General features: G+C 36.4%; 1 protein-coding gene across 2 annotated transcripts in view; it reads left to right on the top strand.

The window, feature by feature from the left end:
* The window catches only part of trbd (ubiquitin thioesterase trabid), a 320,379-nt gene that overhangs the window by 242,926 nt on the left and 57,423 nt on the right, over positions 1 to 20,030 (top strand). For both annotated transcript variants that reach the window (XM_090393330.1, XM_090393331.1), the window contains one exon: positions 8,526 to 8,755. In XM_090393330.1, coding sequence (XP_090249456.1) covers positions 8,526 to 8,755 — 230 coding nt within the window. The remainder of the gene's footprint in view (positions 1 to 8,525; positions 8,756 to 20,030) is intronic.

Raw genomic sequence — 20,030 nt, 5'->3', positions numbered from 1 at the left:
CGAGTATAAGTCATATGTTGCTCTCTGTAAGGTATTACTTGTCAGATAATTTTCTTGAATCACTTTCAAAGGATAAGGAACTGTACAGCAAATGTATGCTGAAGTGATAAATGTATCTATGAAGTAATATGGAATCCATCATGAAAACTCAGGAAATTGGAATTGCATTTAGACAACTCAAGTAATATGTTCCAGTTTTGTAATATTCCTATTGTTTGAGACCTACTTTTTCAGTATCTATTTCAAATAAGTCATATCTCTATATTTCAGATAAGACAGATATGGTAGGTGAGGTTACACATGTTGAACTGAATGTTAAAACATATTGGTAGAATTAATTTGTATTATGTTCTAAGCATTGATTAGGATATGAGGGAGATTTGTTCGAGTTCATTAATGTTAATCGAAATCGATTATAAATGTTTCTAGTGATAAATAATCTCTTGTACCTAAATTTATGGTAAAAAATAAATATTATGAAAATTTATTGAGCTTCATTAATTTGTACAACAACATAGTGATGCTGAAGTCGATGCACTATCCCAGGATATGGATATGGAATAATCTAACCAACAAAGGGTTAAAATTTAAATTGTTAATTTACTCCATGACTATCTCTAATTGTTGATTGGACATAGGGACAGATGGCATATCAGCCCGTTTGCTAAAGGAATGTTTAGCCAAATTTACGCCTTTCACATGTTTGTATAACTTGAGTCTCAGCTCAGGAATGACCACAGGAATGTTTGATAGTTCCATTGTACAAGGGTGGTGCAAAAACTGATGTGTCTAACTGCCAACCTATCAGTATCTCTGGTGTGGTAATGAAGATTTTGATTGTGGTAATGAAGATCTGGTGTGGTAATGAAGATGTTGGTTAGATTATTCCAGATATGGATCTGGAATAATCTAACCAACAAAGGGTTAAAATTTAAATTGTTAATTTACTCCATGACTATCTCTAATTGTTGATTGGACATAGGGACAGATGGCATATCAGCCCGTTTGCTAAAGGAATGTTTAGCCAAATTTACGCCTTTCACATGTTTGTATAACTTGAGTCTCAGCTCAGGAATGATACCACAGGAATGTATGATAGTTCCATTGTACAAGGGTGGTGCAAAAACTGATGTTTCTAACTGCCAACCTATCAGTATCTCTGGTGTGGTAATGAAGATTTTAGAAAGTTGGTAAGAACTTACATACAGAAATGGGTAGACAAACATGCTATACTCTGCAAGGAGCAGTGTGGGTTTACTAAAGGTAAGTCATGTTTTAGCAATTTGTTCATATTTTATAACAATGTTACTGCCAAGTTGGATAAAGGGAATGTATACAATATGATAATGTTGGATTTTTCTAAGCCATTTGATAGGATACCACACAAAAGGCTGTTGCATAAACTGGAGAATATGGGATTGGAATATAAACTCTTGACTTGGATCAGGATGGTTGACAGACAAATATCAAAAAGTGGTATATAGTGGGTGTGAATCTGCCAGATTTAAGGTGACCAGTGTACCTCAGGGTTCAGTCCTTGGGCCATTATTGTTCAATCTATACATTAGTGATATCAAGCAGGAACTAACATCAGATGTGCAATTGTTTGCCGATGATGCGAAGATAGGCAGGGCAATCAGGGGTGCTACTGATATTCAGCAATTACAGAATGACTTGAATAGACTGGAAATCTAGGCAAACGAAAATTGCTGTCAGTTTAATGTTAGTAAGTGTCAAGTTATGAACTGTGGCATGATTAGAGTTCCAGCAGCATATTATATTAGTGGGGTTATGCTACAAGAAACTGAAGAGGCAAGGGATCTTGGCATGTTGGTGGATATGGGATTGGAATATAAACTCTTGACTTGGATCAGGGGATGGTTGACAGACAAATATCAAAAAAGTGGTATACAGTGGGTGTGAATCTGGCAGATTTAAGGTTACCAGTGGTGTACCTCAGGGTTCAGTCCTTGGGCCATTATTTAAAGTTCGAAGGTCACATAGCAAAAGTTGCAAATACAACTCAGAGGATAATTGCGATGTTGAAGCGAACCTTGACATGTAAGGATAAGGAAGTCATTTTGCCTCTTTATGAGGCTTTGATGAGACCACACCTGGATTATAGTGCACAGATTTGGTCTCCCAGGTTCCAAGGGGATAAATATGCTGTGGAAAGGGTGCAAAGAAGAGTTATAAAGATTATATCTGGATTATGGGATTTAGATTATGAGCACACATTGTATGTGGATTGCAGCCTCTGGTTAACAGGAGAAAGAGGTGTGATTGATAGAGGTCTGTAAACTTTTAAATTTGTGTTGTAGGATATCAACTGATAAAATTTTTTGTTATATGGAATGTATGATCATTGGTTTGGATGATTTAAGGGGGAATAACACACTTATTATTGTATAAGACTCTCACAAACTCACGCTCATTAACATAATTAAGATAATAATAGAACAGTATCTGTAGAAGAGGCACAAGGCAGAAACTTAATATCTTTCAGAGAGAGGGATCATTAATTAGCCATATTGTCCTCTTCTGAATAGAGTTGAGCATTCTTAGAGAGGATTTTGGTGCACCACCCCATATATGAGAGAAATATTCCATGGCAGGGCAGATTTGAGTTTTTATAGAGTTAGCAGCTATGAAGGTGTGAATTAGTGTCTTGTGCAAAAAAGTACACCAAGTTTTTTGGCAGCTCCAGAGGCTATAGGTGAAATGTGGTTTTGCCAGGAAAGATTGGAGATATAGGTCAGTTCAAGAAGAGAAAGCTGATCCTGTTTGGATATCACAGTATTACTGAAGGTTACAATGAGGGGGAGTTCTTTCTTGCTAGAGATCATATAGAACTGAGGTTTGGTGGTGGGATATAGCCATTTTAGGTTCCTTGTTGCGGTAGACTTTGAGGATTCTAATACTTAAGCACTACAAGGTGTGTTGAATGAAAAGAAGGAATGGATTGCACTGTCATGGGATACCATCAGGACCTGCATTGGTGGAGAAATCTGAGGAGAGTGAACTGTCCACCATGACATGTAGTGAGCGACCAGTGAGAAAATTGGTGATCCAGTTGCAGAGTGAGAAAGGCAGACCATAGGATGGCAGTTTGTTAAGTAGGTCCCTGTGCCAAACCTGATTAGATGCCTTTGAAATGTCGGCAGCAACCATGTGAGTTTCTCTAAATTTTTCCTTGGCCATGGGTGGTGAAAGAAAGATCAGCTGTAGATCGTGAGCGACAGAATCCATACTGCTGGTTACTGATTAATTGATATCTCTATGTGGTTCAAGAGTTGATTGTTAATGACCTTCTGCATAATTTTAGAGAGAACAGAAGTGAGAGAAATTGGGCAGTAGTTTGTTGTTGACTTTTATCACCTTTCTTTGGGATGGGCTGGATGTGGACCTGTTTCCATGTTGTAGGGTAGATGCCAGTTGATTTGGATAGATAGCAGTGATACAAGATAAGTGTTAGTTCTGGGGCACGATTTTTTTTAACACAATAAGTGGGATATCATCAGGACCAAATGCTCTTTTGTGTTTAGGTTATTAAGGATTCTTCAGATTTCTTTTTGTCAGATGATTATGGGAGACATGTCCAATGAATTGACATGAATTGACCAATCAGCAGTCTTGATATGTCTGTTTCCTTTGAGTTATTCACTGTGTTTTCCAAAGTCAAAATCCTACCAAGTTGAAGTCTACATATAATTTCTTCTTCCCAGTTTTGTTGATATATAGATACTACATTGCTGAACTTGATTTTTGTGTATGCATATTGTTTACTAATTTCTCTTGTGTATATGTACTGCTGTAACCTTTGCTGTAATTTTATTTATATGTAGATTGGTTGGCTTGGTTTTTGTACATATATATTGTTTACTAGTTTGTCTTTGATTATTTATGTATTGCTGTGACCTTGTTTACTGCTTTAACCTTTGCAATGGCACAGTATGACCTTTTTTTTTTCTTGCACTAATAAACCATAACCAACCAACCAACCAGCCTGCTGCTGTGATTATTTGTTCTCGATAAACATAGGAAATTACTATATCAATTTCTTGGTGTTCCACATGCACTGGGTTTTTGGTGATGTATTTATTATATGTTATTTTTGTTTTGTCTTTGTTTATATTTAAACCTTTCTTTTTACTTTTTGCATTCAATTTATTAATTATTTGTTGATGTTCTTCTGCAGTGTTTCCTAAGAGAACAATGTCATCAGCAAATCACAGGTAATTTAGTTCTTTCCCGTTAACTATAATTCCTGTTTTTCTGATCCAGATTTTTAAAAATTTCTTCTAGGACTGCTATAAACAGTTTAGGTGAAATGGCATCACCCTCTCTAACTCCTTTTTTTTTTTTTTTTTTTAGGAAATTTGTTCCTGATTTTATAGATACAGTTGAAGTTTAATATATATAGCTAAATATATCAATACACACACACACACACACACACACACACACACACACACACACACACACACACACACACACACACACACACACACACACACACACACACACACACACACACACACACACACACACACACACAGGCAGCCCTCAGTTTATCCCTCACTTCCGTTCCTGAAAAAACGGGCGTAAACCGAATCTGCACTACTTAATGACCTTCTCCATAATTAAACCCAATTTTAATGGGAGGTACAAAGTTATGTTCCGTGCAGTCAAAAAATATGCACATGAAGTAGTATGTGTAACATTATTATATTTAAAGCTTTGATAAAACATACATATATATTCGTTAAAATAAAATTATTAATAACGAAAACAAAACATAATTATGTACAAAAAATATGAAACTTCAAAAAGATATTAAATATTTCTGTGATGTTCCTGTTTTCGGATCACCTGCATTTTTTTTTTGAAAAAAGTATCCAGTGTTAACTGCCTAGATTTTCTTTTTCTTTCTTTAAGGAGTTCAGTGTAAGGTCGAATAGATGCGATTACACTCATTTTTACGTTCATACTCCATTCCCAATCCTGGTCCATTTTGCAAAGTTCATCAGCCACTGTCTCTATGCTTACAAGGATATGCTGTAAATCGGCCGTTTTTATATCTCTCAGAGGACCTTCTTCGTTTTCTTTCTCCTCCTTTGGATGTTGACTTAATTGTTTGGCTAATTCTTTTAAGTCTTCATTGGAAAGTGATTTATCATGGCTCTCTAAGACTTCTGTCACTTCTTCAGCTGTAATATCATCCAATCCCGCCTCTCGCGCAAGCTTGGTAACATCTTCAATAACATTCTCCTCTTGCTCTAATTCTCGAAGTCCTGCATAAATGCTGGAAGAAGTTTTGACCATGCTCCTTTTAAACACTTTGCTGATGCTTAGTTCCAAACTGCCTTGATGTTGTTAATGCCCTTCAGAATATCAAATGACTGCTAATAGTCTTTAATAGTTTTTCCTGAAGTGTCCAAGACTCTTACCCTTTCCATAATGGTTATATGGAGGTGCTTTGAAGATTGATATAATCCCTGATCCATCGGTTGCAAAAGTGATGTTGTGTTTGGGGACATTTAAACAACCTTGACATCCAATGGTTTTCTTACTTCAGCAAGGTTTTGAGGATGTCCAGGGGCATTATCCAAGAGAAGCAATGCCTTAGCTGGCAAATCATTTTCTTTACAGAAGCAAAGCACTGTAGGACAAAAATAATTTGTGTACCAATCTATAAAAACATCTTGTGTAACCCAAGCTTTCTTGTTCCATTTCCAATAGACTGGCAGCATAGCTTTTAGACACTTGAAGGCGTGTGGTGTCTGTGAATGGTACACCAACATTGGTTTAAGCTTCAAAGTTCCAGAGACATTTGCACCCAACAAAAGCATAAGTCTATCTTTTGCAGCTTTAAAACCTAGAGCAGAATCTTCACAGGAAACGAAGGTGCGTGATGGCAATTTTTTCCAGTAGAGCCCAGTCTCATCAACATTAAAAATGAGATCAGGAGGATAACTTCCTTGTTCTTCACAGTCTTGAAATTCTTTAGGAAAAGTAGCTGCTGCTGCAACATCTGCACTTGCCACCTCACTACATAATTTGACACTATGGCACTTACTTCGAGACTTAAATCTCATGAACCAACCTTTGCTTCCTAAAAATGTTTCTTCGCCTCCATCTGTCTTTTTAAGATCCTCAAAAATTTTTTTTGCTTTCTCAGTTATAACAGCCTGCATCAGAGGAATGTTTTTCTGATTCAAGTAATCCACCCATGATAATAATTTTTTCATGAAGTTTACCGCTGCTATAACTTTACACATTTTGCATTTAGTACTGCTGTAGATTGTTGCGCAGACTATTTTATTCTATCTGCATTTTTCATATTTGTAGTAACAGTTCATACTTCTACAGACATTAGCATGTGTCTGCCCTTCTTCCATTCTTCGAATCACCTCCATCTTCTTTTCACATGTGATTGATTTCTGCGCCTTCTTAACACTAAGTTCGGCTAATTTTTCTACACTTCTTTTATCAGACATGGTATGTAATTACATACTTGAACAATTTAAATACGTATGTATGTAAAAAATATTAAATAGAACAATTAGGTAGATTCAACAGTAAAACTAGGTTTGATACATATACATCGTAGTAGCTCGGTAAACACTCGAACACTAGAGTGCCTGGTAGCATCGTTTCTCAGTAAGAAAGCACGCGCAGGCATACGCCGTTATTGTGAATCGCCGTAAATTGAACCGTATTAAACCGAGGGCTGCCTGTATATATATATACCGTATTTGCTGGCGTATAAGATGCACTTTTTTCTTTGAAAATAGGTCTGAAAAACAGGGTGCACCTGTCTTCTATGCCAATACTCAGTTTTTTATTACTTTCACATCTGGAAATTTTCTCTGTTCTGAGTTACGCGATTTTTTCCTTGCAGCGTGTGAGAGCATTCCAATTATGTAGAGTTCAGTGGATGTGCATGCACTGTCATCGACAATCACAGTTGTGTTCTTGTTCTTTTAAACTTTCCAATAAAAGTTGCGGTTGTTGTGAACGGTGATAAATTTCTGCCTTTAAATTTTCTCTAAATTTCTTGGCAAATTATGGCTGAAAAACATCGGCATTGCTACAGTATTGCATACAAGCTACGTGTGATTGCGTATGCTAAAGAACATGGAAACAGAGCTGCAGAGAGACATTTCAGGCCACCTCCAAACTGAGAAAATTATAAGAACTTGACTGAATCAGGAAGAGGATCTAAAAAATCTTTTTTTCCTGAAAAATGTGTATACAGAAAAGGGGATAGATGTTATACATCATATTTATATATATATATATATATATATATTTTTTTTTTTTTTTTTTTTTTTTTTTTTCCCCATTTCTTGATTTTTATGGCCTCTAAAATAGTTAACATTGAGATAGAATCCAATGCATTTTCAAAATCAACAAATGCTAGACACTTTCAGTGATTTGTTTTATTACTTATATGTTATCAATAGTATTTAATTTTTTTCTTGCCCTGGAAATTAACAAACGGCTAGTTTGTTTTGTATCTTTTGCTGTATTTAAGTTATATACTATAGTTTAAGTGATATTTTGCACTCAGTTTTCATGAGGATAGACTTTTTTCAATATTATATTATCTTTCTTCTATTCCAAGGATATCATTTAAAAGCCTCGCAAGAAAGTTAACATAAAGGAGTGTTTTTGTTTTCTGGAATAAACTCAAAAACTTGTAAATGCTTTTTTTTCCCAAAAAAACTAAAGTGCTTTTCTTGCTTCACCTAAGCAAAGAGATACTTAATAAATCATGCATTATTCCAGATTGATTAAGTTTAAATCTGCAGTTTGTTGTGATAATAGCTTAGTATCATTTCAACACTTACATAAATTCTTTTGAATTGATGTTTTCTTGAACTTCAAATAAACATAAATACTATCTAAATTTTTATTACATATAAGGCAACAACATTTAATATGAAACAGATTTCAGTTATGTAGTTGGTTTGTTCTAGGTCATGATGCTGCAAAGCACAATATTTCGGATATGTTTAAGTAACCATTCTCAAATAGTTCTTAATTCACCAAATAAAGAGAAGTAATGCTCATTCACCCTGGGATGTTAGTGACTTTATCTGATGGCATGCATGATCATTGTAACATACTGAATGTATGTAACATCCTGTCAAGAATGAATTCCGTGAACTCAGATCCCACTCAAGAATAGCTACTGAAACATCCTAAATTATAAAAGTGAAATCTTCTTTTAGTATTATAATGCATTCCATAAAATATCTTGCTCCATTAAAAAAATAAAGATAATAAAAATATTGCATATCATTGATTTAATCATGTAAATTTTCTCAGACTATCATTATTTTCTAGAAATAATACTTTAAATATATCATTATCCTTACTATTTTTATGAATCCTCACTGTTTAATTGATTGTCATTGATGTTGAGAAATAGTTATTACATATAAAAGCATTACATATATTTTTAATGAATTTATACACCTAGAAACTGTCATTGTATATTTCATATTTTTTTGAAGGTATATATCTTCCATTGTTATGGGAACCTAATTTTTGTTGGAAATCTCCCATTGCCTTGGGTTATACTCGTGGACATTTTTCTGCTCTTGTTCCAATGGAACCAGATTCGGGTGATGTTCTTGGTGCAGGTGCAAATACTCGAACGTCTGATGATTTACAAGTAGTGTTTTTACCACTGATGACTGCTGATCATCAGCTGCTGCCACTTCATTTTTTAACGCATGGTGAGGTATGTAGTTAAGTTGTTTACAGTCATCTCTTGCTACAGTGAATTCATTCTAAAACAAACTACCTAAAAGTCTGTGACCAATGTCCATCTAACAGCACTATTTTAAAGAAAATTCACTATACAGACTTACTAACAAACATGTAAATTCACTACATGTTCACTATAGTAAGATTCATATTTTACCATTATATCTTTGACTTTAAGTTTCTCTTGTGATTTTCCAAGATAAAATATCGAACTTAGAAAAATATTTGTTTTCTGAAAAATAGGCTATGTTGTTATGTGTGGTTTTGGAAGTCAGTTTTTATTTATCATTAACTTTTTTTTCTTTTTGCCTTTTTAAGTTAGATTGTATTATACACTTATAGAAAAAGCTAGAAAGTAGAGTAGTGATCCACTATTTTTATTGCTGAGTTATTATGATTTACATGCACCTTATTTTGTAAGAATATTAAGCATATGAATGTCTTCTTATATGCTTATGGTAATGGTAACAGCAGACTAACTATGGCAAATGCATAAGAATAACAGGAATACTATAGTTTTCTGTATTGAATTTTCTCCAAAATGGCATTGTGCCTGTTGGTTTTTTCTGGTAGTTTTAGTGTTATTTACTGTAGTGAGAGTCATCTCTACTAATCTAGTTATTATCCTCTTTTTTTTTTTTCATAATTTTTGCTGAATGATGTTTTAGAAAGGTGTCTCTCCCCAACTTACATGAGTGGGGAGACACCTTTCTAAAACATTGACTGTACTTTGGAAAATGAAGATGATAACCTAATGCAGGGGTTCTCAACTTGGTTGTTGCTGTCATGGATGCATTTGAGATTGGGAAGAGAGTGGCGGTCACCAATATTTTTTTTCTATGAAAATTTATGCTTATCATATCAAATGATAACAATTAACAATTTAATTAACTATGAAAGCAGGATAAATACACATGTAACATTTATTATATAACTAAATTAAACCACAATAAGCAAAAACCTTTCTCTTTACTCTGGATAAAACAATCTTCCCAATCGTTGTTGAATTTATATGTTTGTTGTTTTTTATTTGAATTACACAGTTTTGGGCAAACGTTTTAAACACAAGAAAACAACGTATGGTCAAAGCTTGCCAACAATACCGGTGCAGTGGTGACACATCCCTCAAGCACATGGTTGCCAGTAGACTAAATACATAAAACATACACACAAAATTGGCACTGGCAGCACTCGCACTCAAAGACAGGAATTACAAAATGTTTGTAATATAACATAAATGTTAACATTTTTTATTATTTAAATAATTGCTATTACTAGGAGAACACATATTTTCCAGTTTTAATTTTATTTTTTCCTTATTTAATAATTGACAGTGGGCTTGTACAAATAGCACCGCAGGCACATTTGCACCCATGGGTATAGGGTTGAGAACTGCTGATCTAATACTATTAAAAAGATAAGTCTTTTGTTTCCACTTGAATCCTAGAATGGGAAATGCAAGACTCTTGGTCAATTTTACTGGTTTAGAAGTTCACTATAACTTACAGTCCAAGTACTAGGACTAGATCAATCCCTTTTGTTTATGGCACAGCTCAACCATGTTTCAGATAACAACAAGAAACATTATAATACACAACCTCATTGAAACTTAGGGAACATCTCCCCAAGCTGAATACACAAAGGCTTAAGGCCTTTTTGTTCTAAAACACAACCTAAAAGTTTGGGCCAGTGTCCATAGAAATAGTGCTGTGTTAAAGGAAATTCAATCTAGCATGCTTTCTGACAAACTGTAAGCTTACTACCTGTTCACTGTAGTGAGATTATTATTGATTATTATTAGCAAATTACACAAGTTCATTTAAACTTGAGGAACATTTGAGTACACATAGGCTTTTTAACCCTTTAAATTAAAGATACCAAGAAATTATATTCTTGGTTTAATCCTTTATTCAAGTGTAAGCAAACAAAGTTTGCAAGTGAAGTAACTTAATGACTTACTAACTCGTATATAGAGGCTAATGACTTCGCATCACTTGCCTTAGTGTCCCATAATGCAAAGCACATATCCTTATGGACATGTATAATGCTATGCATTATGGGAAGGATCACTTCCCAGACCGGTTTCACCTTTATTGAGGTGAAAAAGTATTAGGCCTAGAGTAGTTAGTATTGGAGTGCAAGAGAGCCCGATAGTATTAGGAGAAAGAAAAGAGAGATAGATAGTATGAGAGAGAGAAAAAAAGGTTTCAGTTCTATTAAATCATCATCTGGCCAAAGCTATCAGTTTTCCTTTTTCACCAATCCCATGTAGATGAACAACCAAAAGAGCAATTGAAACTAAAGTGCAAAAATTACTGATTAGGTGGTTAGCCTTATCTGAGTTAACTGCCTTGAGTTGGCCTTCTCTGTTTGGGATTACTCTCCAGTCATCCCTGGAATTGACCATAAGTGCACACTGAATTAAGAGGATAGAACCATTTAAAAAATCTCTCATAGCAAAAATAGACATAATTTTATCTCCCTCTTGCGAATATTGCATGTGGGTTGTCTACACCACCTAGCCAAAATTTGATATCCCTTAGAATGCTTCTTTCTAAATACAAAAATCGTCTGACTAACAATAAAATTTCCACTATACAATATTATAAAGCATCTGGATATCATATTGCTGGTTTTCAAATCCATGTTTCTTTCTAACCTTCTATAAATAGTATTTTTTTAATTCATTAATTATAAAAATCAAAATTCTCTTCTTATTGCTGACAGGTGGTGGGTACTGCAAAAAAAAATCTGTTTTAGTAATGGAATGCCCAACACATTACATAATCTGTTGCAAATACGCAGGACAAGAGGGAAGCTGTAGAATGCATGTTCTACTGTTTTCAATTGGTGACATATCACAGATTGGATCTCTGGCATTAAAGTACCTCCATTTGATGGTATTGACTGGAAGGTGACCATATGCAATTCTCTAAACAAGATCCCTCCTGTTTGGGTATCCTTGGAACTTCAATAAGTTATGGAACCAAGTGTCGTCAGTACCCAGCTGTGGGAAGTTTGCAGTGAAATTTATAATTTATTGAGATCTCATCAGTGGGAGCTAGATTCAGGAGTGATACCAAGGTTGAAGCAATACAGAAGTCATATTTCCATATACAAGTAGCCAAAAGGGGTCACACCTTTTTACTAAAATTCTCTGTAGAGATAGATGTTGAAAGTTTTTCCCACTTGGTTATACTATAAATTAAAGATACCAAGAAATTATATTCTTGCTTTAATTCTTTAACTAAGTGTAAGCAAACAAAGTTTGTGTGTGAAGTAACTTAATGACTGGGAAACTCGTATATAGAGTCTAATGACTTCATGTTGTTTGCCTTAGTACCCCTAATGCAAAGCACATATCCTTATAGACATGTATAATGCTATGCATTATAGGAAGGGGTCACTACCCAGATCAGTTTCGACCTTTATTGAAACCAGTCATATTTCCACATCCAAATAGCCAAAAGGTGTCACAACTTATTACTAAGGTGCTTGCACTTGGATAAAGGATTAAACCAAGAATATAATTCCTTGGTATCTTTTTATAGTACAACCAAGTGGAGAAACTTTCAGCATCTATCTATAATCCAGAGTATTTTAGTAATAAGGGATGACACCTTTTGGCTACTTGTATATGGAAATATGACTTATGCATTACTTCAACCTTGGTATAACTTCTAGGTCTTGCTCCCACAGATGAGAGTTCAATAAAGGTAGATACTGGTTTGGGTAGTGACCCTTCCTATAATGCATAGCATTAAATATGTGTAAGGATATGTGCTTTGCATGTTGGGATACTAAGGCAAATAATGTTAAGTCATTATCCTCTATATATGAGTTGCCGAGTCATGAAATTACTTCACATGCCATCTTTGTTTGCTTACACTTGGAGTATGGATTAAACCAAGAATATAATTTCTTGGTATCTTTAATAATCAAGTAGAAAAGACTTTCAGCATTTTTAAGCCTTTATGTGTGGATGTGGTTTATTTTCAGTTTAATTACTCTTGCAATAATTTTCTGATTTATAGCCTACATGCAGCCCAGAAAACATTCTGCAAGTCAGGGGCAAATTTTCATAACAGATGAAGGGAAATGGGAGTCTGTAGGCAGTTGCTAGAGAATATTGTTCACCTGTATGGCTAAACAGTATCTTCTTCTTGTTCTACAGCTTCTTCCACTTAAGTGGGGTCACTGTTTGTTATGAGTCTCCTCCACACCTTCCTGTCTTGGGCTGTCACCACATCCAAGTTCTTCATCTTCAAGTCCTCTTCTACCAGCTCCCTCCATCTCTTCTTTGGCCACCCACGCTTCCGCCTTCCTTGCACATCCATCTGCATGACCCTTCTTCCCACATATTCGTCCTCCCTCCTCATCACATGACCAAACCATCTCAACCTTGCCTCCTGTATTTTCGCTCCTAAGTTCGTAACTTTCACTGTTCCCCTGACATAGTCATTTCTCAGATGATCCTTTCTGGTCACACCGCACATCCACCTAAGCATTCTCATCTCTGCTACTTCCATCCTGCTGATGTTATTTTTCCTTAGGGCCACAGTTTCTATAGCATATGTCATAGCTGGCCTCACTACTGTCCTATAAATTTTGCCTTTCAGATTGATCGGCACCCTCTTATCACATAACACTCCAGCCATCTCCCTCCAGTTCCTCCAACCTGCTTGTATCCTGCATCCCACTTCCTTCTCAGCTCCTCCATCTTCTTCCACTGTTGAACCTAAGTATCTAAAGTCTCTCACCTTCCTGATGACATTTCCTTCCAGCTCCAGATCTGTCTCCTGGCCACCGCCCACTGCGCAACACATATACTCTGTCTTACTTCTGCTCAGTCTCATACCTCTCTCTTCCAGTACTTTTCTCCATCTTTCCAGTTTAGTTTTCGTTTCTTCTCTTGAATCTACACACAACAAGATGTCATCTGCATATAACATTGTCCAAGGTGCATCTTCTCTCACCTCCTCTGTTACGACGTCCATCACAATATTAAACAGAAACGGACTTAATGCTGACCCTTGATGCAAGCCAACTATTACTTGAAAACTTTCTGTCTGTCCCAAACAGGTCCGAACACTTGTCTTCACATTTCTGTACATTTCCCGCACCAACCTGACATATTTCTCCGGCGCCTTCTTCTCCCTCAGACACCTCCAGGCTTCTTGCCTTGGCTCTGGAGTTGCAATTGATCTGGAGAATCTTCTTGCAATTGATCTGGAGAAAGCATACGATAGAGTATGCTTTCTCCAGATCAATAAATACCAGATGTAGCTCCCTTTGTTTCTCTCGATATTTTTCCATCATCTGTCATAACCCAAAGATAGCATCTGTTGTTGATCTACCAGGCATGAAGCCAAATTGTTCCTTTGCAATCTCCACCTCCTCCCTCAATCTACCATCAAGAACCCTTTCCAGGATCTTCATTGTGTGGGACATCAACTTTATTCCTCTGTAATTTTTACAGTCTTGTGCATCCCCTTTACCCTTGTAGATGGGAACAAGAGTACTCTCCCTCCATTCCTCGGGTATATTTTCCTGTTGGCAAACTTTCATGAACAGGTCCCACAGCAGGTCAATTCCCTCTTCCCCCAGTGCCTTCCATGCCTCCACTGGAATTCTGTCGGGGCCCACCGCTTTTCCATTCCTCATCCTCTTCATGGCCTCCGTCACTTCCATTCTACTGATGTTCTGCACCATCCCCTCAGAAGGCTGCCCATCTCCTCTGTGAGTCCTTGCATTTTCCTCATTCAAAAGTCCCTCAAAGTATATTTTCCATCTGTTTCTTATGTCCACATCCCTCCATAATACTCTTCCTTCAGCATCTTTGATCTGCCTCACATGTAAGATGTCCTTAGCTGCTTTATTTCTACATTTCGCTAGTTGGTAAATTTTTCTCTGTCCTTCCTTTGTTTCTAATTGATCATACAGATCTTGATATGCCATGGCCTTCGCCTGTGCCACAACTCTCTTGGCTTCTTGCTTTCTCTCTTTGTACACCGCTCTGTCCTCTTCCACTCTTGATTCATCCCACTTCTGCTTTGCCTTCCTCTTAGCTGTCACTGCCACTTGTACATCATTATTCCACAACCAACCCTCCTTCTGCTCTCTAATCTTTCCAGATGTCTCACTAAGCACCTCGATTGAACAGCTTCTCCCAGTTCCTTTGCCTTTTCCCCTTTCCATCTTGTCTCCTGCACACATAAAATGTCCAACTTCCTTTTCCTCATCATGTCTGCCACCTCTCTTCCCTTTCCAGTCATGCTTCCAACATATAAATAGTATGGCTAAATAGTATGCATCATCAAATTCCTGCCATATGTCCTCAAGGGGTGTACAGGATATGTTCTACTACATGAAAAATTTACATCATTACTAACTTCCTATCTACAATTTTCCTCCAAATCAGTCTGTTACTTGTCAAGACTCCAACATTATCAGATCTTATATTTCTATCGTCTAAGGCAGGGGTTCTCAACCTTTTCCAGTGGCATACCACTATATTTAATTCAAGATATTAGATGTACCAGTAAGCAAATCTGTTTTCATACCACCCGGCAGTGGCTCACATACCACCAGTGGTACGTGTACCATAGGTTGAGAATCCCTGGTCTAAGGCACTTTGTACCATATCGACCCGCCTATATCTTGGTCTTCCTCTTGGTCTTTTTCTGCCAACCTGGCAGAGAACACTTGTTTTGCTAATCTTTCCTCGCCCATTCTGTTTAAGTGACCATACCACCTGAGATTACCAGAGCTAATCTCAGGTGGTATGGTCACTTAACCATTCCTGAATGCTGCCAATGTCAAGTTCTTTCCTAATATCCTCGTTTTTAATATGATATTTCCATTAATGCCATCTGTTCGTGCCTCTAATCTTTCTCAGGACTCTCATATCTGCAGTCTCTAGTCTTTGGTCGAGTGTTTTACTTCTGACCCAGCTCTCAGATTCATGAGTTAAAACTTGTTTGAACACTGTCTTGTAAACGGCTAATTTAGTGTTCCGACTAATTTCTCTCTTATTCCATATGAATTTATTCAATTGACTTCCCACCATACCAGCTTTGTTGATTCTATTGTGTATTTCCATATTTAAATTGCCATCTTCACTAAAAATCGTGCCTAAGTAGCTGAAACGTTTTACTTGTTCCACAGGTTCTCCGTTCACAATGTAGTTGACATCTTCAATGATTCTGCCTATTTTCATTGTCTTTGTCTTTTTATTGCTTACCTTCATACCATATCTATTACAACAGTTATTCAATTTAGTCAGGGAATTTTGCACACTTGTAGTAGATTTATTTAGAAGTATAACATCGTCCGCATAAAGCAAAGAGCTGACATTAACATCTCCAATTCCATTAGCATGTTTAATACCACTTTCCTTCATAATGTGATGATCCATATACATAATGAATAACAGAGGGGATAACGTACATCCTTGTCTCACATCAGATTTAAAATTACACCATCTTCCTGTACTTCCTTCAATTCTAACTGCTGACTTCAATTGAAATAAATACTAAGTATTGCTTGATATAATGCCACATTGACACCATATAACTGTAGCATATTGAATAGCTTCTCTCTTGACACCTTGTCATGTGCCTTTTCCAAATTGACAAAACTTAAATATAGATCTTCGTTATGTTCCCTTGATTTCTCAGCTATTTGTCGTAAATTGAAGATCTGATCCTGACAGCCTCTATTTGGCCTGAATCTAGCTTCTTCTTCACCAAACTTTTCTTCCACAATCCCTCTTAACCGTTTCTCAAGTATATTGGCATAAATCTTACCAGGAACACTCAGTAGGGAAATACCTCTGTAATTCTCACATTCAGTTTTATATCTCTTTTTATATATGGGTACTATGATAGCTCTACTCCAATCATCGAGAATTCGTCCCTCTGTCCAGGCCTTCTAAACTATGCAGTGCAGCCACTGTAAGACTTTTATACCACCATACTTCAGGCATTTCTGGTTCTGCCTTTGATGGCTTCAAGTATGGATATGTATTCCTGACTGTATGCCTGTTGAGTGTTTTTTACCACTGTGCTCTCACTGCTTGTTTCATTTAGCAATTTTTCGAAGTAATTACTCCATACTTCAAGGATATCTTTTTCTCCCATTTTCATGTCACCCTTTATCATCTCTAACTCCTTTTACAGCACTCTTTCTTCTAAGTTTCTTCAACAACCTCCATAATATTTTGCCACTTTGTTGATATTTATTTTCCATGTTGTTACCAAAGTCCTCCCATAACTGTTGTTTAGCTAGTTTTACAAAGTGTTTAGATTTCTTACATTTGTCTCTGTATTCTCTAAGAGCACAAGCTGACTTATTTGCTAGGAACTTTTGATATACTTTCTTCTTTTCCTGCACTGCCTCTTTAACTTCCTGTGTCCACCATGGAGTTCTGATTTTTCTATCCTTGCAGACAACCTCACCACATGCCTCTCTGACTGAATCAATGAAGGTTTTCTTCAAGGCTTGCCACTGAATCTCTAAAGTTTGGTTCCTATTCTCAAACGTTTTCATTTTTTCTTCAATAATCTTTGTGTATTTTAGTGTACAGTTCACATCTGAGAGCTGCTCGACTTTTATTCACTTTAAAACTTTTTTACATGTTTTTCTTTTCAATATGAAATTCAGTTTTATCCTGCTCAAGAATAAATAGCGATCACTTCCAATTTCAAATCCGCTGTACGCTCTGGTATCCTGCACCAGGGATAAAACATCACTATCAACAATAACATAGTCAATGAGACTTTTCATATTCCTTGCCTCTTCTCTCCATGTGAATTTGTGCACATTTTTATGTTGGAACAGGGTGTTGGTAATAACCAGTCCATGTCCTGAGCAGAAATCCAACAGATATTTACCATTATTAATAGCTCTGCTCTTTTCTCCAAATTTTCCCAAAATATTTTTGTATGTCTCTCACTCATTTCCTACTCTGCTATTTAGATCCCCAACAAGGACCAACTTTTCCTTTTTCATTGTGTCAGTTTCCTTTTCTAAAGCCTCAAAAAATTCCTCCACTTCTACCTTAGTAGAAACTTCTGTGGGACCATAGACACATATAAGTCTCATTGTCCAATTCCCCATTCTCATATTTGCCCACATTACTCTACTTGAGACTGACTGCCATTCAAGAAGATTAGTCTCGTATTTTGTGTTGATTACTATGGCTACTCCTTCTTTTCCTTGATTGTCATTGCCTGAATATAACATTTTGCATTTATTGCTCAGAAAGATCTCACCAGTTTTTTTCTTTTTTGTTTCAGTCACCCCTATTATGTCGATCTGGTACTTATCTAATTCCTCAGCTAGCTCCATTTCTTTGCCATTCAGGTGTCTTATGTTGATACTGATCTCTGGTGATGTTGAGTTGGGGGTGTGTTTTCAGATTTGTTCCAGTAGCTGACTTTTTGCTGTTTGCCCTGGTTCCGTGGCAAAAAAAAACGGTGTCTTTGTTTAACCGGGGCGACACCCCAGCTGGCATGAAATTTTGTCGTGTTATACCATCATTTTGTATTTAGTTTTAAGCCAATAAGAATACAATTTGGTCGGCTAAATCCCAAATTGCCAGCCCATTCTTGTTAGTTCAGTATCCAGGTAGATACCCAACGCGGTGCACCACGTGAAGGTGATGATTGAGATTAGGTCAGAAGCCCTGGTCGATTATCTGCATGAATTTATTGCACAGGTTCGTTGCTAAAAGAATAAGTACAACAAAATTTTTTCAGATTCAAATCTACCTCTATATGAAGATATTATAAAGTCAGTTTGATAGAAATTAAAAAGCTTTATTACCCCAATGGCGCATTCAATAAATTAGTCTCACCTACCTATACACAACTAATTAGCATGGAAAAAGAATTCCTCGACTTCAAAAGAGGTATTATTTATGTTGCAATGTCAGTGGTATATCCATTCTTGACTTCATCACTCAAATGCAGACATTTTTCTTTTGTCTGCAAACAACATTTTCAGGTGATAGAAGTGTGTGAGAGTGCTACCTTAAGAAATGTACAAGTTTATAGTAGCTGAAGAATAGATCCAGAAAGATGATACCAAAGGGTGGTATGAAGATTACAACATCATTCTGATGTGGAAACAGTCAACCAAGAGTTCAAGGGGGGGGGGTGTGCAGAGGTTCACATTTATAGCATGACCTTACCTAAAGTGCTGCATATAAATCAAATCATCAATGCAAATTAGACTATCTATAGATATGTATTTGGACCTTGGTGGTATCTAGAAGAATGACTGCTCACAAATAATGCAACACTTCTAGGTAAATGCACTGCTTCCTTACATAGTGGCAATTTAACTGATCCATGTTTCTTTCAACTCATTGCACATTGTTATGCTCTTGGTGCTATTGTTTTCTAGCTTGGAAAATATTGAGTGGACTGCATTAAATTTTTGAACTCCTTTGGAGAGAAGAACTGGAATGCTAGATTGCATCTAACAACACATAGAGTGATGATCCTTTTGTAGGAAGAATGGTTCAAAATACCTAAATCATACTATGCCAAACTGGTATTAAGTATGTCAAAAAGGGTGGAACGTGTGACTAAGACTGAAGAAGAGAATTTGTCCTGCCATTGAGGTGTACTGAAATGTAATGCTGTCAGAATTCTTATTGCAACTTTTAGGTACTTATTCAGTAAATACAGGGATGTGGTTTATTATCAGTTTAATTACTCTTGCAATAATTTTCTGATTTATAGGCTACATGCAGACCAGAAAACATTCTGCACATCAGGGGCAAATTTTCATAAGAGATGGAAGGAAATAGAAATCTGTAGGCAGTTGCATGCACTGATCAGCAGAACTCAGATGGATACTGTCTAAACTAATGGAGAAGGTCATTACCAGTCAATTTCTTTGATACCTGGAGAACTGTTATCTAATCAGCAATGTGGTAGTTATTGATTAGTTATGTGTCAAAGGTGTTTTCAGTTTTCCAGCTGTCTGTAAATCTCGATTTCTCCAGTCAAGATCCACAACAGATCTTACCTAAATCATCTGCCTATGGGCATCTGACATTTCCAGTTTATTTGATAGGGTTTCTGAGCAAATTATCATGTTATGGTCTGCTTCCTCCTATGTAATTTTAGGATGCTTATTATAGATGTCTTGAAGGTTGATGTGTGTGAGTGCTGTCAAAGTTTGTTGTATGAGTAGGAAAAATGGAGGGTGCTTTCATCTGCTAAACTGGATTTTTT

Source organism: Typopeltis vanoorti, chromosome 5, assembly GCF_054136105.1.
Source record: "Typopeltis vanoorti isolate ZY-2024b chromosome 5, IOZ_Tvanoo_1.0, whole genome shotgun sequence".
Classification (NCBI taxonomy): Eukaryota; Metazoa; Arthropoda; class Arachnida; order Uropygi; family Thelyphonidae; genus Typopeltis; species Typopeltis vanoorti.
This window is presented reverse-complemented; position numbering and strand designations above follow the sequence as displayed.